The sequence below is a fragment of the Thermobia domestica genome, chromosome 16 (genome assembly GCF_964235325.1).
Source record: "Thermobia domestica chromosome 16, izTheDome1.hap1.1, whole genome shotgun sequence".
In the NCBI taxonomy this organism is placed as follows: domain Eukaryota; kingdom Metazoa; phylum Arthropoda; class Insecta; order Zygentoma; family Lepismatidae; genus Thermobia; species Thermobia domestica.
The window spans coordinates 22,827,021-22,849,343 of NC_137469.1; the positions used below are offsets into that span (position 1 = coordinate 22,827,021).

Genomic DNA, 22,323 nt, shown 5'->3' on the forward strand with positions numbered 1-22,323 from the left:
AAATTTGTAAGAGGCTGGCAACCCTATTACTTGTAGTACGCATGAAAAAAAAATATTTTCATGTGTATGCCTGACATTGGATACAATCATGTAAAGGAAATGAAGGTTCAGTACCAAGTGAGAAAAAAAATTCCGAACGTGTTTCCTACAAGAATCATCCTGTTCATATTTTTCGAAATATTTTGGTCTACCCTATCATTGGCAGCCCTAGCGACGCTCCTAATTGTCACAGAGATATAAATCATACCTCGTTGGAAAGCTTACAGTACACAGATTCCTACGAGGTAGCTTTTGTGCCCGCGTGCCCAACCAGTAAAACAAGAAGAAGAAGAAGAAGAAAATCAATTTAAAAAAAATACATTTTTTGAAGGTTGTGAGACTATGGCAACACTGTTATTTGTCAAACGCAAGAAAAAAAGTTTATTGCCATGCACAGGGCACTAGATAGTTAGTATGTTCATTTATCTTTATTGATACCACTTTTTAGGCTTGTAGCTCCTTTGGGGAGAGAGTTTCCACCCAAATGCTGAAGGGAAGAGGGGTTCCCTCTGCCCCTCCGCTGCGGTACCCCCTATGTGAATGAAAAGCACGCCGTTGGAAAGATTTGTCTTTCCTAAAGTGATAACCTAAATCGTCTCTCTAGGTTAGTTAGGAGCCAAATTATGGAGGTTTAAACTAGGGATGGGCAAAACCGGTTTTTATAAAAACCGGAAACCGGTTTCTAGAAAAACCTAAACCCGAAAAACCAACTTTTCGGTTTTCTCCAAAACCGGTTCGATTTTTCACCATTCTCCAAAAACCGGTCCGTTTTTTTCCAACGAAACCGGTTTCGGTTTTCACTGGTTTCGGTGAAAATTTTTGGAAAGCACATAAAACTCATCTGTGGAAACGGATTCGGTTTCCGGAGAACAACGAAATACTATTCTGGTCAGAAATTTTGGGAAAAACCGGAACCGGTTTTGAAGAAAACCGAAACCGCATCCGGTGAAAAACCGGTAATTTTCAAAAACCGGTTTCGTTTTTTCTAAAAAAAACCGAAAAAACCGGTTTTTGTGCCCACCACTCGTTTAAACTGCTGTCTCAGCCCTTGAGGCGTTGGTCCTAAAAAGGTTTGGTGTGTGCCACGAAATTATTGCATGCAGACTAAACTGTTATATATAGTTTAATTGTGGGATGATTACGATGAAATTAAGAGATGAAAAGTTGCTCCCAATCGTAATTAAGAGATGGAAAGTTGCTCCCAATCGTAATTAAGAGATGAAAAGTTGCTCCCAATCGTAATTAAGAGATGGAAAGTTGCTCCCAATCGTAATTAAGAGATGAAAAGTTGCTCCCAATCGTAATTAAGAGATGGAAAGTTGCTCCCAATCGTAATTAAGAGATGAAAAGTTGCTCCCAATCGTAATTAAGAGATGGAAAGTTGCTCCCAATCGTAATTAAGAGATGAAAAGTTGCTCCCAAGACAAAGAGTTAAAGCCGGGAGGCAAGGTGGCTTAGTGGCAGATCCCTCACCTCTGGTGTAACAGGTTTCCTGTTCTATATATTTCAGGGAAATGAGTTTTTGGTGGACAATGTTGTGTCCTTGATGATTTTTGGGGTTCTACCGCTTCTTCCCACATTCTCATTCCACCAATACTTTTCTAACGGTCCTCTTTCATCTATCATCCGTCTCCTTTAACCTTAAGAGCCTCACACTAAAAATTATACAAAAATTACCATTTTTCTTGTTTCTTTATCCATAAGTGAAAGGAGATAATGAAATGCAACTTACCACAATCATAGATAATGTTGTACTACAACAGAAAATATGAACCTGAAGAATTTTCAGTGTTGCCATCCATAGAAATTACAGTGTTGCCAGAATTACAATTTCCCTAAAATCTAAGTTAAGGCAGCGACAAGAGGAACGAACTCAACTGCATTTGATTACGTATCATGTTGTCCTGGAATCCTGTGAACTACTTTTTTAAATAACATTATTATTTAACTTTTAATAACTGTATGTTGAAACTATTTTATTTATTACAAACTAAATACAATTATTATTTAAAAAGTAGTTCACAGGATACCAAAAGAACATGATACATAATCAAATTGCAGTTGAGTTTGTTCCGCTAGTCGCTGCCTTAACTTAAATTTTGGGGAAAATGTTATTCTGGCAACACTGTAATTTCTATGAATGGCAACATTGAAAATTCTTCAGGCTCATATTTTTTCTTGTAGAATAACATTATGTATGATTGTGGTAAGTTGAATTTCGTTACCTTCTTTCACTTATGAAAAACAAGCACATACTAGAGATAAAGGCTCTAGCACTGAGACTGCATGTCCCCCTCGTCTCGGAAAAAGTATATGTTTCTATTAGAGGAGTTCTGTAATTTTGTGGGCAATTTTAATGAATATTAGGCCTATAGGGAAATGGTGGTTCAGTGACAAGAGTGCTGACTTCGGTGCTCGGGGTCCCCGGTTCGATCCTAGGCCATACTAGTTTTCGGTGGACAATATTGTGTCTGTGTGTTTTCTCAAGGTTCTTTCATTTTCTTTCACATTCTCATTCCACAAATTCATTCACTTTTACGAGGGAGGTCCAATAAGTTACCGAACTAGACAGGAAGGAATGCAGATAGGCTCAGCTGGTCATTACTGTTTTTCGATGTAATCCGTCCCCATGGAGGGCTATGCACCGTCGCCAGTTTTTGGGCAGCGAAGAAATCGCAGAGAAAAATGTCGTTGCCATGGTCTACAAATCAGTGGGAAACAGCTTGTTGGGCGTCGTTGGTGGACCTGGATGGACTCCTGCTTGCTCTCAGGATCTCAATGGTGGATCCAGGTTTTGTTCCCTGTCACAAATTGAGCCAGGAATTTATTGTTGTCCTCTTCAAAGAAGTCCAACAAGTTTTGGGACAGTTGAATCCGAGCGATGTTCCAACTCCTGCAAATCCATTGTTCGCGGCGTCACACAAACATTTGCTACACGACGTACAAAAGCACTGTGCTCATGGTCAGTATGTTGCTCCGACTGACCTCAAATTGCGCAGCGGAGTTCCCTACAGTCGCCTTACCGTGCGTGTCAGGCCTCATAACACAGACCTGTGCCTCATAATACTATGCCTCCCTTTTCTGTCTAGATAGATAACTTATTGGATGCCCCTCGTATTAATCATTCATCTCCTTTCAGGGCATAAGAGTGGAATATGAAACTAAAAAAAAAAAAAAATCAATTAATTCCCTATTGACGTTTTGAATTAAGCATTAAGTGAATCATGTTACTATTCACAACATGCTTACTTCAAACACTTGCTTGATAAATACACTTGAATGTTCTTTCTTTTGTTTAGTGCCGAGGATATACTGTATATATTACAACAGCTGCAGTTTTAAGTTCGATCTGAGTGCATTCGATGCTCTTCCATCGGGATTCGAACTTGGTACCTCACGCAACCAAAAAAAACTATTGGCAGAAAAAAAATTATGGTCCTAGATGTAAATGGAAACTAAGCACCAAAATAAATAAATAAATAAATAAACTTGATGGAATTTCAGAATTAATACATCTTAAGTGAATTGCCATTGGACACAATCTTCTTGGCCTACGAAAAAAAAGATTGTGGGAAGACTACCAAGCGTACACTGGTAAGAACAAGCCAAACGCACAGCTTCGTGTGCTTTGTTGTTATGTTCGTGTCTGCTCGGTTTTATTCGGAAGACCTCACCATCGAGAGCAGCAGAGAAGCCAACATGGAACTTTCATACTGCTTGCAGTAGGACAGCGAATGGATGTTTTCCATAGAAAATGCACGTTTTATAATATTTTATATCTTCGATAGGGCCCAAAAGGAGGTAATAAGCTGTTCCATCTGTTTCATGAAGAAATCGCCACTATTCCAGCTGCATCTGGGTCACCGGGTCAAACCAAGTCTTAGAAACGAGACACAGACGCGAGGGACTAAAGTCGCGATCTAAGTGACTCGGGTGAGCCGTGACATGTATGCCGTCTCTGTTACACAGAAAAAATTCTTTCGTTATCATCATATTGTGTCTATGTACAAACTTGCTTCCATTTTCAATATTAAATACCTGATAGCTTGAAAGACGGCCATAGCTGCACAATGCACGTAAAACGAAAACTCGCTTGTTCTTCCCATTATGGTAAATTTTATAACTTGGGAGTTGGAAACGATTCCTGGTTCCTGGAGACCCTTTTTTGCCGTCTTTTCGTTTTCAACTCCTGCGGCACGTGGAGAGACTGTCTCGAACTGGTGCAGAAAACACTAGAGAAAAAACAAATAAGAGAAATAAAAGTGAGACCTAACTTTGCGGCTCCCTTTCATAGATTTACCACTTTTGTCTAACTGCTTGTTTTTGGCTAAGAGAACGAGCTAAATAAATCAGGTTCTTTTTTTCGTGTGTGTGTACACTTTTTTTTTTTGCGGGGCAGGGAGGGAGATTTATGTCCTTAGCAAACAAAGGAATTTCACTCCCTAATTGAAATGAAACCAGAATCAACCGATGTTGTGTGTTCTTACCGTAAAGCATAAAGAAAAATAGACAAGATAATTAAATAAAAATAATAATCTTTTGCAGTTAAAATAGTTCAATCTATTTTCTTTCTTTTCAAAAAAAAAAAAAAAGTAATGAAATGAAATCTCTAGTTTTACGTATCGCGATTATCACCTTTAGTTTCAAGGAGACAGGTCATTAACGAAAATGATTGTGAAAGATTTGGTGGAAGGAGAATGTGAAAGGAAACAGGAGAACCTCGAGAAAACTCAGAGATTGGAATGTTGTTCGCTCAGTGGCGGATCTAGAAGGTGAACACCAAGGGGGTCCAACCAGAACCCAGACTATGACAGATATATCATGAGTTTACTCTAAACTTTCTAACATATATAATTAATACCAAAAATTATTCTTGTCATTGAAAAACCTCGGGGACTAGGCCCCTGGCCCCGGGCTAGATCCACAAATGTTTCTACTAAAAATTATCATGGCCAGGGATCCAAGCAAAGACACCTCGCATCAGAGGTGAATGCTGTACCACAGAGCCACCTCGCTCCGTCAAAAATAATGAGAAACTAAATGCATTATTTACGTTCCTTGAATTATTTCTAATTTGTTCTGTGCTTAATAATAATGTAATAGCAAAAACGTTGTACATTTCCTAGGCATTTCTCTTTATATAGATAGGTTAAATTTGGAGTGGTGTAAGTCACTGTTTCATAAAGAAAGTCACAGAAACCAGATTGACATAAGTTAATCTCCTAACAGATTGCAATGAAATTTCTGTTGATAAATGAAACAATTGTTTTGTTTCCGAATTTATCACAGTGCATTTTACGTTAAATTATAGAAGACAAAGAAAATGTGACTTACATCACTCTTAAAACTTAATAATATTTGACAATAATAAACAGGGCCGTCCCATCGATTTTCGGGTCAGAATAAATAAAGAATTTTTTGCCAACTTTGACTTCGTCCTAAAGATATCTCACTATGATTCCACTTCGATAAATTAATTTTGTCCATTTGTAGAAATACCGTACAAATTAATGGGGTATTTTGCGTCACAAATCCTCTGTACTGTCTCAGGGGCGCACCCACGAAAGGTCAACCGAGTCCGGAACCAAGCCCGTAGCCAGCTCAAAAATGTAGGGGGGGGCTGGTGAAAGTTAGGAAGGGCCGATCCAAAAAATATTATAGTTCATCCCATATTATAGTTCATTTGCAAGTCTATTGTGAAAATTTTACAGGGGGGGCAGTAAAAATTTAGGAGGGGCGGTCCCCTAGACCCACTGGATACGGACCTGTCCTGAACCCCACAAAAAAGCTTCATTACTCAACATATATTTGTACAGTTTCTCAATAAAATTATACTTGTTTAACAGGGAAATGGTTGTTGTAGCATGAAAATTTGATCCTAAACTTCATCTCTAATTAAAACAATCTAGTTCTAACATTTTTCCCCTGAAAATGTAGGTGGAAATATTTTACAATTACTTATCGTCTTTTCGGGTGCCAAGTAATACCTGTTCAATACTACATAGATGTAGTGGCTTCTAATGTTGGACTTCCCTGTAAAGCTTGAACCTTTCCCAACAAAGATTCTGGGCACGCGTCTGTACTACCTACGTGTGCAGTTTCTTGCTTAAGAGACCTAATCACTGCGAAATTAAAATACCGCTAATTTTACAGTAATTATGTGATATCTTCAAATAGATTAAAGATAATCGAAATGTGGAACAAGAGCGCCCTAGACAATATCATTCTGAATGAGGTAGGGTTATCACGAGTCACCTAGTAGCTTTTCGTTTGCAGCCATTTAAGAAACGCGAAAATAAATGCCGATTTTCTAAATGGCTGGAAATCGAAAGTAGATAAGTGAGAGTTGTGATAATGGTATCTCATGTAAAATAATATTGTCTAGCGAGCTCTTGTTCCACATTTCGATTATCTTTTATCTATTTACAGATATCACATAATTACTGCAAAATTAGCGGTATTTTAATTTCGCCGTAATGGGGCCTCTTAAGCGGTTTGGCCTGGTCGTTGACTACTCAGTCACCAGGGCTTCTTCTTTTATATATGTTGTGGTGGACAAACACCGTGCTTGTGGGTTTTCTCGGGGTTCTCCCGTTTCCTCCCACTTTCTTCATTATTTCACTCATCTCTCATCATCACCGTCTCCTTTAGCCAACCGGCATAATCGTGGGACGTAAAACTCAAAGATTTCATTTCATTTTTTTTATATATATATATGCTAGTCTTTTATGTGAGAAATCATTTTCTGAAGATTGTCGGTGTTGTTTTCGGGTAACCCATATTAATTTACAATAAAATGCATTGATATAACTGATTTAAAGAAACAGCATTCGATTGGTACATATTGTTTCGATGTAATATAGGTAGCCTAATGCATGGGCTGTAGTATAGTAGAAATTTAATGTAAATTAGTTCTTTCGTATTTCTTTAAAAAAATAAGTAAGAACTTATACGTTAGCGCTGTATTATTTCAATCTTACTTCGCTGTTACTGTTGTACTGTGCATAATTCAAGTAGGTCTGCGTAAATGTTAGTAGTTACAAGCTGCTGTAAATATATTTCAATAATTACAGAGTGTTTCAAAACAACACCGAGAACGTTTGGGGGGTGATTCCTCACACCAAGATAAGACAAAAAGTGTAGAACAACCTGGATGCACAAATGCTTCATTTCGGAGTTACAGGCTTCCGAAAATAAAACTGGAAAAATAAACGTTAAAGGCCAATAGCTCCAAAATTATGGGACCTACCGTAGTCGAGTCAAGATTTCACTTAGGAAATAATATGTACCCTATCCAAAAATCCATGTTTCAGAATCCTAAGGTACTCACGCGATAATTTTTATAGAGAGAGTTTGGCTACGGACATATAATTTGAAATACTCACCAACTACCTCTATAAAAATTGTTGCGGAAGTACCGCAGGATTCTGGAACAGGAGTATTTGGATAGGGGACATATAAGTTCCTAAGTGAAGTCTTGACCCGACTACGGTAGGTTCCACAATATTGGAGTTATGGACCTTTAAAGTTCATTTTTTTCATGTTTTCGGCAGCCTGTAGCTTTGAAAGGAAGCATCTGTGCACCCAGATTGGTCTATACTTTTTGTCTTATCTTGGTGTCAGGAATCGCCTTCCCAAAGTTGTCGGTGTTGTTTTGAAACACTCTGTATATAAATTTAAAAATGTTGTAGTTAATGTTTTGTAAATAACTTTTTTGTGTGTGTACATGTATTTTATTGTAACTTTCTCTTCTTATTACTATTTCTCTTTGTTTTCTTCTTCTTTTTCAATCGTAATAAATGTTGTTACTTTTTCCACGCAGAACACATGTTGGAGGTTCAGAAGCTTTAAGGTTAGTGCAAATTCGCTTTGAGAAAGTGAAACACTGATGAATTGCATATATTTTCTTTAGATTAGATCCATAGACAACACGAATGCATTCACTTTAGTAAAATAAATATATAATTTTTTTATTAATATTCTGGCATGCTTTTATATCCGGTTATGCGCACTAAAATTATATTACCAGGCCCTTTTTAGTAGCTTTTCTGTGCATTTTCCAATATTGTGAAAATATGAACTTTTTTAAATGTCATTCAGTCTTAAATGTCACAACAAGGTGGACAGAACCGAATATTGTGATCGAGTTAACGCTTCTTTTTTTTTTAAAAAAAAAATGATTATGCTTCGAAACTGGAACACGATGATGATGATAATGAACGAAGAAAGTAAGAGGAAACTAGAGAACACCGAATAAACTCACTCACATGGTTCTTGCTCACCACAGAGCCCGCTTGGCGGGAGTTTAAGCCAGCTATGGATCTGGCACACAAGATGATAGCACACTACTGCTGAGCCACCGCGACCCTAGAGATCACTCATGTATATGGTTAGTGAGACCCGAGATCGATTCCCGCTGGGAGACTTCAGATCCCACATTAAGCTGTAGGTCCATTTCTCATATACCCTTGGTGTTAAAAAGGAAGGAAACGGTATCTAAATCAGTCAACAAATCAACCGAATATCTTATATTAGTAAGATTGAGATGTCTGATTAGGGTGTGAAAGTGCACTTGCAAGGGAAGTATGTAGAAGTTACATGGAATTTTAGTTCTGAAACTTATCGGTAGGAGGCAGTTGAATTGGCAAGGAAAGATGGCGGACAATAATTAAAATTTATCTTAGGGAAGTGGACCCTTGAATAAGCCAAAAAAAGAAAAAAAGTGGTGAAACGATAATATAAAATTGATGTTCGGAAAAGAGATTTTTGCATGTGCTAAAATAGGAAAAGATGATAGGAAAAAAGACTTTTGGGTAGGCCAAGAAGTAGATCGGAGGATAATATAATACTAACACCAATTTTGGCTTATACAAACTTCCTCAGTGATCTTGTGGATATAGCACAAGTCTAGTGAACGAGATCCTGAATGCAGTTACCAGTGGGAGTGCACCGAACGACCTGATGTAGTTTAGATTCTGTTTTAAACTGTAATATTATAATTCTAATTATATACATAAATAGAAATCCATCAGTCAATTTAGGTGGTATATAAAATCAATTTTTTGACATTTTATATGTGCTCCAATGAAAGATTTCTCAAATTCTAGATTGTTTTAAATGATTGAACTGTTTAATGAAGACTTTAGCGCCAAAGTCACGAATAGACCAATATTTGTCGAAGTCACGAATAGACCAATGGGAAAGACATGCTTGCTATAAAAAGATAAATAAATGAAATATTTCAGTTTACTGTCCCACGATTATGCCCTTTAGGTTAAACGAGACAATAAATTAAAGGAATTAAATGATGATGGAAGAATTAGTGGAATAAAAAAGTGGGAAGAAACGGGAGAACCCCGAGAAAACCCACAGACACGATGTTGTCCACCACAAACTTACTTGGCCGGAGATCGAACCAGGGATCCCACGCAGCTAGTGTTGCCACGAGACGAGACATTTCTCGTGTCTCGTCTCGTGTCGTAAACGAGACGAGGCAGAACCCTTTTAGACGAGACACGAGACGAAACAGACTACTTGTCCCGTCTCGAAAACGAGACGAGACGGGACGTCTCGTGAAATGTCTCGTCTCGTCTCGTGTCTCGAAAATGAAAACGCTGGCGGGAATGGCCAAGATTGAAATTGCCAGTGGTCATATAGATTGCAAAAGGAAAATCCCCTTTGTGAGAAAACATGTTGAAAAGCCTTCATAGAAAAGTGTCCTCTGTCTATTGAATGAAACAATCGTGATACATGACGATTGATCCCATAGTTTTGGAGCTATGGAACTTTTAAAGCACATTTTTTTTTCATGTTCTCGGCAGCGTATAACTTCGAAAGAAAGCATTTATTCACCCAGATTTGTCTTATCTTGGTGTCAGGAATCACCTCTCAAACCTTTTCGGTATTGTTTTGAAACACCCTATATCTATATATATATATATATATATATATATATATATATATATATATATATATATATATATATAGATAGATAGATAGATAGATAGATAGATAGATACAAGGTCTGTTCGGAAAGTAATGTCATACATTTTATTGTGAAGCGACTGTACGTTGCAGCGCGGTCTATCCGCCAAAGTTGATGGTGCTGTAAGTCAACTACCGAGCAACTGCTTGCTTAGGTTGTCTCCAAGGTCTCGGAGGCGAAGGACAGTCGATTTCGTAAACCTCTATTTCGTCTCTTGTACAAGTCGCGATGCAGCGCTCAAGGAGCAATTGTATTAAGTTATGTGTTTCATACAGCATAATTTCAGGATCGGATTAAGGTGAGGGCATAGGGGGGCTGTAGCCCCGGGCCTCCAGGTGGACAGGGGCATCCACTCTGATCAAAACCTCAACTGGCCATCTAAAAAGAATAATAAAGATACAACCATCATCATAAAATAAAATATGATAAAAATGTGAAACATATTCCCTTGTCTACTGTACTTTCGCAAAAAAGTATTAGGTGAAGTCAGTAGGGACCAAATATTATTTAGCCCCGGACCTCTAGATGGGTTAAGAGTCTTCATCCCGGCGAAATTAAAATACCGCTAATTTTACAGTAATTATGTGATATCTTCAAATAGATAACAGATAATTGAAATATGGAACAAGAGCGCCCTAGACAATAGTATTTTGCGTGAGGTACCGTTGTCACAAGTCACCTAGTGGCTTTCCGTTTTCAGCTGTTTAGAAACGCGAAAATAAATGCCGATTTTCAAAATGGCTCGAAATCGAAAGCAGATAAGTGAGTCGTGATAACGGTTTCTCATGTAAAATAATATTGTCTAGGGCGCTCTTGTTCCACATTTCGATTATCTTTTATCTATTTGAAGATATCACATAATTATTGTAAAATTAGCGGTATTTTAATTTCGCCGGGATGAAGACTCTTAAGCCGGTTCTGCACAATTTACATATCATTCTGTTCTAAGATAGAACCTGTATCAATGAAACGATCTTTCTTTTGTTTGTTTGTTTGTTTTGTAATTTACGGGTACGTACAGAACCTTCATATTTTCATGAACGTTAATGCACAGAAAATAATATATATATATATATATATATATATATATATATATATATATATATATATATATATATATATATATATATATATATATATTTTTCACGTTTTGGATAGAAATTGAACGTAGAGCTCTGTATGATTTATAACTCTTTTTGGGGGTTACGCAATCCATTTTTAATGAAAACTTTTTTATAATTATTTATCAACGAAGATTTTTCTTTTGTTTTATCTATTTTATCGTACAATAGAATCATTCGCGTATACTAGGGTAGTTATTTGGCGAGATGATATGAAGTTGTTCATAAATTGTAACCCCTAAATTGAAGTTTAGCCACGAACATATTACTAAATCCTTTTCTAGCACAAGGACACAAAATAACTAATGAGAAGATTGCACTTTTTTTTTTACATTCCTTTTCAGTTTAGCGCATTTGAATGCTGTGTTTATGCTGTGGAGTTTTCTACGCACCTTATAGTTTAATCTGCACTTTAGTCTTACAATTAAATGTGTGTGTGTGTACGATTATTTAATACCTATATAGTTTGGTAGCTGCATCGTGTTTTTTGTAGATGTAGAGAAACTTCTTAGAAATAGTCTATTAACAAGACTACTGCTAAGTCAAAATTATGGTATTATGACTCCAAACTTATTTACAGGGTGACCCATAATTGTGTATATGATGGTTTAAAGACTGCGGTAAAGAAACTAGCAACATAAAATTGAACATAAAGACTGAGGTAAAGAAACTAGTAACATAACTTAAACATAAAGACTGCGGTAAAGAAACTAGCAACATAATTTGAACATAAAGACTGTGGTAAAGAAACTAGTAACATAACTTGAACATAAAGACTGCGGTAAAGAAACTAGTAACATAAAATTGAACATAAAGACTGCAGTAAAGAAAGAAACTAGTAACATAACTTGAACACAAAGACTGCGGTAAAGAAACTAGTAACATAACTTGAACATAAAGACTGTGGTAAAGAAACTAGTAACATAACTTGAACACAAAGACTGCGGTAAAGAAACTAGTAACATAACTTGAACATAAAGACTGTGGTAAAGAAACTAGTAACATAACTTGAACATAAAGACTGCGGTAAAGAAACTAGTAACATAACTTGAACATAAAATTCAACATAAACATATTACTCTCATACCTGTCCTTACAAGAATTTTAATTTCTGTTCTCCATGGCATGGTCTAACAATGTACCATCTAAATCGATACATACCTGGAGACGAAGTTCAACGTTGTCACAAGCAGCTTGACAGACCCGTACTGGTATCCTGTGAAACTCTTATGTGATAGCTTCCCGCAGTTTTGCCAAATTGGGTTTGTAATGTTGACGCACTTTGTCTTTTAAATTACACCATAAGAAAAAGAGAGATGGGTTTCAAATCAGGAGATCGAGCTGGCCACTCCAAAAAACCCACGTCGACCGATCCAGCGGTTGAGAAATGGTTCCGTTCAGCTACTCTCGTATTGGTATGGCATAGTGTGGCGGCGCTCCATCTCGTGCAGTGAACCGTTATCCTCCAATGACCGTTATCCTCACTCTCATTCTACACAGTGTTGCCATACCGAAACTTTTTGTCCAGAATTGCAAATACTACAGTCAGTCAAACATCATACACCTAATTAAAAGTCACCCTGTATTTCGCATTACGATTTTATCGTTTCCTATCTTAGACCAGTAAATTTTAATTTCCTCTGTTTTATTTCTGTCGCTTGTAATTTGTTCGATGTATAATTACTGGGTATTGTTCCATAAATTGTTCCGTATATTTATTAGTTTCCATTACAATTTGTTTCGTTCATTATAACTTTAGAGCTTACTTTTTAAAAATCCTTTAAATATTTGTCAATATTTTTCAATTTATGATATCTCATGATAATTCTGTCCTTTCTAAATGGTTTCCATTTCTAAATGGTTTTATTTATTACTTCTATTGCTTGAATTATTTTACTTGTTAATTTGTAATGAATTTTCAATTACTGTAGTATGTTACATTATTCTTCCCGTAATATATCGTATTTTTCTTGTTCATCATTTTATTGACTTATATTTGTTCTGTCAAGTAATTTTATCAATAATTTATTTCATTAATTTGTTCTCGAATTTTTTCCTGGTGCATTTTAATATATTTTTTGTATTCATTCTGTTTCTTACAAATTGTTTCGTGTGTTACAAACTGCGTCACATAAAATTTCTTTTATTTTAAATTCTATCAGCTACTATTTATGGTTTTTCTCCGTACTATATATACAACATAAATATTGAACATGTTTATGGTTATTTCCTGTTGTAAGTTAAATATAAATGAAGTTATATAGACATTAGGGTTAATTTCTCTTAGACTTTCTAACGTTGAAAATTAAAATTTTACATTTTCTTTTAATTTTGAAAAATTATTATTCTGTCATATAGAGTGTATTTCAAAACAACACCCACAACGTTTCGGAGGTGATTGCTGACATCAAGAAAAGTAATATATATATATATATATATATATATATATATATATATATATATATATATATATATATATATATATATATATATATATATATAGACTAACCTGGGTACAAAAATCCATCATTTCAAAGTTACAGGCTGCCGAAGACATGAAAAAATTAAGTTTAAAGGCGCATAGCTCCAATACTGTGGAACGTACCGTAGTCGGGTCAAGACTTCACTTAGGAACTAGTATGTGTCCTATCCAAATAGCCATGTTTCAAAATCCGGCGGTACTTCCGCAACAATTTTTAAAGAGGTAGTTGGCGAGTACTTCAAATTATATGCCAGTAGCAAACTCCCTTTATAAAAAATTGTTGTGTGACTACTGCAGGATTCTGAAACATCTATTTTTGGATAGAGCACTTATTATTTCCAAAGTGAAGTCTTGGCCCGACTACGGTAGGTCCCATAGTATTGGAGTTATCGACCTTTAAAGTTCATTTTTTCATGTTTTTAGCAGCCTATAACTCCGAAAGGAAGCATTTGTGCACCCAGGTTGTTATATACTTCTTGTCTTATCTTGGTGTTAGGAATCACCTCCAAAATGTATCGGTGTTGTTTTGAAACACCCTGTATATGCAGAACGGAGTTTTTCTTTATAATGGTTATGATAATATAGACACTATGTATATCTAAGATTTTTGTTTCAAATAATCAAAGGGAATGTACTGTATGTGTGAAATCGATATTTGCAAATTTGAAATTTCGCTTTTATTTTCCCATTTCATAATTGGGCTTAAAGTACATTACTAATTTTCACTAGTTGACGGAAATTATTAGTAATATATTGCCATATGTTTAGAAATGTTACGTTTAAAAAAAATAACGTCTACATTCAGAATAAATTTAATTACCGTATTCTCTAGAATAATAAAATTAAATACGAAATGTTTGCTAATAGTTTGCAGTATTTTCAATAGAATGTGTTAGAGAACAGAATTTCTAGATAAGAGCTTATATATTGTTCCTTTTGGAACACCCTGTTGGTGAGCTGAAATCCAGTGATTAATGCACAAATAAACTGTTTTGAAGCAAGTATGCAATGAACTGTAAAAAGAATACTCGAGAAACATTTAACTATTGTGTTCAGGATCAAGTCTAAAGGTTATCTTTCTAAGGAAGAGACCTGTATTTTTTTATTATTATTGTTATTATTATTTGAACAACGTAAAACATGGTTCATCATCTTCTTTGATCAGTTCAAAGTGATGTTTCTCAATAGGTGACACGGCATAACACACTTAGAAACTATGTGTGTGTGTGCTTTCGAATAGATGTTATTTGAAGTCACACTATTCGGGAGTACTCCTTGGTGACCTTATGTAAATCAGCAATCTTTCTTTATGTCATTGAATGGCCCACACACATAACACACGAGATTTTCGGTTATAGATAAGGATATCTTCTGAAAGACGTCGTGTAGCACAAAACATTCCAATGAATATGTAATTATAGGATTGTATATATATATGTGTGTGATGTATCTCGTGTAAACTCACTTCTCAAACTGGAATCTCATTCACCCCCCTTCTACGCTTCATGTTCTCTCAATGACGTCAATCGGGACACTAGTGTCATCTGTCGGTTAAACGTCTATCCAGCCGAGTGACAATAGTCTATTTTCAGAGTTAAATAGGAACGAAAAAACAATTTAACATCGTTGTATCCCTCCTCCTCACCTCACCATGTTTCAGAAACACACATGTCAACAATTTTTCGTTTTCAGTTTCACGCAACATTGAATCAACTTTGAATTTTCGTAATTAGCTTCTGGTGGATTTTTTTTTCTTCTCTTCCAATCGCTACAAATTTCTGCATGTTGTAGAAATTTATGTTCGTGGACAACAAGTGCATTCTGGGAAATTTTGTTCAGCCAATTCTGTCGTGTTTAAATTGCTTTCAGTGTTTATCGAGCTCTCCGAAAGTGTGTTTTCCGCCTGTGTCGAAAGTTTAAATATTTAAAAATGTTTAATAAGTTGTTTTCTTTAACTCCAGGATAGAAGTTTCATTATCAGCAGCGTTGAATTCTAAGTTTGTTATAGCATAATATCAGAGTTTCTTTCAAAAACAAGGTTGCGGGGGGGTACACTTGGTATTCCGGGGAGGAGCACTGCTGATACTATTCTATTTATTATTATATTATACATTATGTTGACGTATTATTTTGGTTTCCTCCGGGGGGAAGAGGGGAACTCTCAGAGCTTCGGGGTGGGGTGGGGGCTGGCCTGGAAGAAACACTGCACAACATTAATTTCCCATTAGCTTCTGAAGCTCTTTCCCGGTAGACCTGGGTTGGGTTCGATTTCCAGTGAGGGATCATGTGTTTCGAATCTAATGTTAGACTTTAGGCTCACATTTCATACAGCCATGATGTTGAAAGGGACGTTAAACTTTAACAACAATAACAAATATAACTTGCTGATTAATCATTAATGCATTATTTTGATGATTTGAATGAAGTGCCTTTTTGAAAAGTAACGAAAGCGTTGAATTTAACGTCCCACAATTATGCCCTTTAAACTAAGGGAGACGATGATTAAAGTAAGTGAATGATGATGGAAAAATTGGTGGAATGAGAAAGTGGGAGGAAACGGGAGTTTCTCGAGAAAACGCAGGGGCATGATGTTGTCCACCACAAAACTTACCAGGGGTGATCGGGGCAATCGCCCTACCCCCCAGAAGAGGAAACTTTCTTATTTTATATATATAAATAAAACCCATCCCAAAGTTTGGAGCCCTTAAAAGTAGCAGTATACAACCCACCGCCCCCCCAGAAGTCGGTCCTGGATCGCCCCTGAAACTTACTAGTCCCGGGATCGAACCAGGGACCCCACGCACCAGAGGTAAGCATTGTGCCACTGAGTCACTGTGCTTCCGAAGTGTCCTTTTGTTATAAGTATTGGAATGTATTGACTTGTTCCTCTAAGAAAAACCTTCATCACTCATATTTCTTGAAAGGGTCATATTCAGTTTGTCTGAAATAAAGATCTTCAAAAGACAAGTTTCCGTTTGTGAATAAGAGTATAGTTTTCTTTAGAAAGCAGTCGATGGCCAGAATGTTTTGAACAAGAATTGTACTTATCAATATATATTTCTTTTTTAAAAGTTACTGGTTTTCATGAAGTTAATATTATAGATTATTGGGGAAAGAAATTATATTGGTTACCGGTAAAAATAAGGTCGTTGGTTATTCAAAAAAATGTTATTGCTTTTAAATAACAAATTATCTTGCTTATTGGGAGAAGAAATGTTATTGGTTTTAAATTATATAAATTATCTCTCTTATTGGGAAAAGAAATGTTATTTTGGTTTCAAATAACGTAAATTATCTCGCTTATTGGGAAAACAAATATTAATGGTTTTAAATAACATAAATTATCTCACGTATTGGGAAAATAAATATTAATGGTTTTAAATAACATAAATTATATCACGTATTGGGAAAATAAATATTAATGGTTTTAAATAACATAAATTATATCACGTATTGGGAAAATAAATATTAATGGTTTTAAATAACATAAATTATCTGGCTTATTGGGAAAAGAAATATTAATGGTTTTAAATAACATAAATTATCTGGCTTATTGGGAAAAGAAATTTTATTGGTTTCAAGAAACATAAATTGTCTCGCTTATTGGGAAAAGAAATGTTATTGGTTTCAAATAACATAAATTATCTGGCTTATTGGGAAAAGAAATGTTATTTTTTAAATAACATGTTATCTCGCTTATTGGGGAAAAAATGTTATAAGAAAACTAACTCTGCAGAAACAGTCAAAAGTATCACGCGAGTCATATCCTCGTATTATAGGCAACCTAAATTTATTTCCTGTTGTGCAGGTTACATAAAAGCTAAGGATGCTATAAATTTAATTGAAATCTGAATAGCCACCATTAAAATGATCGTGCCCCGTCAAGATGTTAATAGATCGATTCCATTAATGACCATAGACAAGATAATCGCATTAGATATTTATTGCATAAAACAATTGAAAAATATGCTTTCGTTAGTTATCACGTGACGTAACGTGCATACTAACGTACAATCTTATTTAAGCCCCGCTGTGTGAACCTAATATAAATGGCAGTGGACGGGTGGAAATGTTAAATAAAATAAGCATCACCGCTTTTATCAAATTACACACACACACATACACACACACACATATATATATATATATATATATATATATATATATATATATATATAGGGAAAGAGAGAGAGAGAGATTATACGTGTGTATTGTTTTAAAACGCTTCTTTAAGAGCTACAGTATTACTGCTGTATTTTTATTGCTCAGTCGTACATGCATTGGGAAACAGGTCACATTTGTTTTGAGAAGAAGCTCGTCAAGTTGGTGGGGGTCATGACGTCATCTGTTTGGCCTTCAAAAGTACAACGCAAAAGGTTTATTTTGATATCTCGCAAATGCTGTCTGAATGGTTTTATGGGATCCAAGAAGATATCAGATTGATATTTTGTACTCCCATTGCGTACATCACTTAGTATTTTTCAAGTAATTTTGAGATCTTTACGTTAACATAAGGCCGGTCCAAAAGGGTTTACACTTTTGAAAAAGGGGACTTTTTTTTAGAAAAACTCCCCATTTTCCTCGAATTTCCCTTTTCAGGTATATGATATGGACATGGGAATGGTACTGTTTGGAAGGTTGCTTTATTCTGAAGAAAATGAGGTACGAACGAGAATCCTAGGATAAATAGCGATGATGCTGTAACTGCTTGACTGAAAGTCTAAAATTTACCCTAAACATCACAAAATCCCAAAAAGGTTAAGAGATAAATCTTTTGTGGAAAATAAAGACTGGAAAAGATGTAGAACTTTATTGACAGAAGAAATGCTATTGGTTATTATGCAAACAATATTATCGGAGACAAGAAAAATAAGTTTTGTTGCTTATTGGGAAAACAAATGTTACGAGATAATGAGACAACAAATTATATAGAATAATCAGGGGAAATTAATATTGTTCGGGATACATCAGGGTTCTAGCTTGTTGGCAATAGAAATGAAAGGTACACGGAAAAAAGGATGTTATCAATATGGGGGAAAAGAAATGTTATGTTTCTGGAGGAAAATGTTAGTTTAATATAAGTTACTTGGAGAAAAAATGCTATCGGTTATTATGAAAAATACATTATATCTCTTGTGAAAAGAAATTGGATTAGTCCATTTATTAAGTTTTATTAAGAGTAAAGAATTCTCTTCGGCACTGCTATTAATAGTGTTAATTCATTCGTTCATTTATTAATAAAGTTTCTAATAAACTAGCCAATTTTCATACTGAAAAAGTTAATAGTAGAACATTTTCGAAAGAATTCTTGAAAAAAGTAGGCCAGGATTTTTGTGTAAGTTTACTATTGTAACATTTTCTTGATATGACTGAGCCAAAACTCTAGAAACAACTCAGTCCGGATTGCAGGCCACGAGATTCGAGCACGGAACCTCCTGATAGAAAATAGACTCGTATAGTAGTTCCTACACCCAAAGGAAAATATACATTGCGGAAGATTATCTATAAAGCATTTTGATTTGTGATAAGTCATCTTAGAGTATGATAAGAATACTTTTATGATAACTTCTCATTTCACGATCAATGAGTGATAACTCTTTCACATGGATTAGAAAACGAATAAGTTACTGGAAAAATAAATCCGGAATCAGGACAAGAATAAATGTTATCAGTTGCTAGGAAATGTGTTATCGGTTCTTTTTTAATGTATTGGTTACGGAGACAGAAATGTTATCAGTTATCAAGAAAAAGATATGTTGGACACTTCTAGAAAAAATGTTTTGGTTACCGTGAAAGAAACTTGATTAGCTGCCGCGAGTAGATATGCTATCGACTTCTGGTGGTGGTGGTGGTACTAGAAGGGGGGGGGGGGATCTTGGTTGCTATGAAAGAAAGAAAATCAGAAATAGGGAGAAGATGTGTATTGGCTTCTAGGAAGATTATCTCGGTTACTAGAAGAGCAAACGTTACCAGTTCCCGAGAAAATGTGTTTTCGATTTCTAGAAAAATGTGTTGGTCAGTGGGATAGAAACTTTATAAGTTGCAGGCCGTAGATATGCTATTGACTGTTAGGGAAAAAAGATATCGATTGCTGGGGAAAACCCGTTATCAGATCTAGAAAGAAGATATACTATCAACTTCTATGAAAACTGTATCAGTTACTCGGGAAGAATACATCAGTTATTGGAAAAAGAAATGTTACCTCTTATCGAGGATAGATATCATTCAAGGAAATTATCAGTTACTGAGAAAAGAAATTTTCTCAGTTCTCGGAAAAAGATATCACTCCAGCACCTCTTACTTTGAAAAAGTGTCAGATATCGGGAAAACCTGCCATTCTAAAAAAAAAAGAAATATCAGTCACTGGGAAAGAAAATTGTATCAGTTCTCGGGAAAAAATAACATTCTAAGAAAAGTACACCTGTTACTTGGGACAGAAATGTTATCAGTTCTTAGGAAACGAGACCACTCTAGAAAAATGTTCCTCTTACATTGAAAAGAAATGTCAGGGAAAACCTGCCATTCTAGAAAAAAGTTATCAGTCACTAGGACAGGAAATGTTATCAGTTCTCGGTAAAAGATATTATTCTAGGGAAAGCGTACCTATTACTTGAGAAAGAAAATGTTATTGGAAAAAAGACATAATTCTAGGAAAATATATCTTTTACTTGGGAAAGAAATGTTATCACTTATCGAGGAAAGATATCATTCTAGGTAAAATGCATTTGTTGCTGGGAAAGGAAATGTTATTGATTCTCGGGAAAATATGTCATTCCAAGAAAAGTGTACCTGTTATCGGGGATTTGGGATTAGATTTCTGGGCTTTCAGTATATATGGCCATGTTAGCCCGTAACGTATATGAAGGGCGGTGATCACACTGCCCAGGGAATTGGAAAGGAAGAAAGAAATGGGAAAGAAAGAAATTGGCCTGGGACGATTATGTAAGGTACCATCCCGACATTTGCCTGGTGTGAATGAGGAAAACCCAGGGAAAAATCCACATAGGATGGCCTGCCTGAGGAAGCTGTTACATCTTTCCGATCGAGTGTCCACCTCTTACTTGTGAAAGAAATGTTATCAGTTATCGGAAAAGATATCATTCTTGGAAAAATGTGTCTTTTACCTGGGAAAGAAATGTTATCAGTTGTCAGGAAAAAATATCATTCTAAGAAAAATTTACCTGTTGCTGGGAAAAGAAATGTTACTAGGTACCAGAAAAAGATCTCGTTCTAAGAAAGTGCAACTGTCACTGAAAGGCAACACCGTTCAGGGAAAGTATGACTGTCGCCGAGAAAAAATAAAAATAAAAATATTCTCAATTACTAAGAAAAGATAGTTGATTGAATTGGGATTTAATGTTCCTTTTTGCACTGAGGCTATATCAGACGTGAAGTTCGAGCTTAATGTCAGCCACACAAGCTATCGGGAAAACCTGCCATTCTAGAAAAAAATGTCAGTCACTGGGAAAGGGTTTTATCAGTTCTTGGGAAAAGACATCATTGCAGGAAAAATTTATCTTTTACTTGGGAAAAAATGTTTCAGTTATCGGGGAAAGACATTCCAGAAACAAGGCACCTGTTGCTGGGGAAGGAAATTCTGTCAGTTTTCGGGAAAATGTCATTCTAGGAAAAGTGCAGATATTACTTGGGAAAGAAATTTATCAGTTATCAAGAAAAGATATCATTCTAGAAAAAAAAATATATTTTACTTGGGAAAGAAAGTTATCAGTTATCGGGAACAGATATCATTCTAGAAAAATGTACCTATTACTGGAAAAGGAAATTTTAGCAGTTCTAGAAAAAAAAAACATGTCATTGTAAGGAAAGTGTACCTGTTACTTGACAAAGAAATGTTATCGGTTATCGGGAAAACATATCATTCTAGAAAAATATATCTTTTGCATGGGAAAGAAATGTTACCAGTTATCATTAAACTATATCTTTTTAGAATAAATGTATCTGTTGCTGGTAAAGGAAATTTTATCAGTTCTCGGGAAAAGATATCATTGTAGGAAAAGTGATCTGTTACTTGGGAAAGAAATGTTATCACTAATCAAGAAAAGATACTATTCTAGGAAAAATGTACCTGTTGCTGGGAACAGAAATGTTATCAGATATCTGAAAAAGATTTCGTTCTAGGAAAATGTAACTGTCAGTGAAAGGAAAAGCCATTCAAGGAAATCATGACTGTCACTGATAAAAAAAAATATACACTCAATTACTGAGAAAAGACAGTTGATTGAATTGGAATTTAATGTTTCTTTCAGCACCGAAGCTATATCAAACTTAAGAGTTTAACATCACCACTTAAGCTCTGGCCAGAAATTTAAACGGAGTCTGGTGCATTGAAGGCTCCTACACTAACCATATATCGAATGCAGTTCTGTTGAAAACATGTCTTCTAGAAAAAAAAATGTGTATATTAGTGGGAAAAGAAATGTTATCTTTTACTAGGACATAAAAAGCATGTATAGGTAATTTTTTTTATCTGAACATTAACTTCTTGAATGAAGTATTAATGAATACCAACATCATGTTAGAAATTTCCTAGCACGAAATATCAATGTACTGTTGACATTTTAACGTGAGAACTGTTTTCACTGTATATTAATACCAGATCACCTGACACGGTAGGAAGTAGACAGTTGTGAAATAGTTATCAACACTTCCGTACACCACATGCGTCATCCACACGT

General features: G+C 35.4%; 1 protein-coding gene across 6 annotated transcripts in view; it reads left to right on the forward strand.

Annotated features, from left to right (window-relative positions):
- dnc (phosphodiesterase dunce) overlaps positions 1-22,323 on the forward strand; it is an 872,058-nt gene that overhangs the window by 371,684 nt on the left and 478,051 nt on the right. For 4 of the 6 annotated variants that reach the window (XM_081742182.1, XM_081742183.1, XM_081742188.1 and 1 more), the window contains exon 3: positions 7,862-7,891. The exons of the other annotated variants lie outside the window; for them this stretch is intronic. In XM_081742182.1, coding sequence (XP_081598308.1) covers positions 7,862-7,891 — 30 coding nt within the window. The remainder of the gene's footprint in view (positions 1-7,861; positions 7,892-22,323) is intronic. 6 annotated transcript variants of the gene reach the window in all.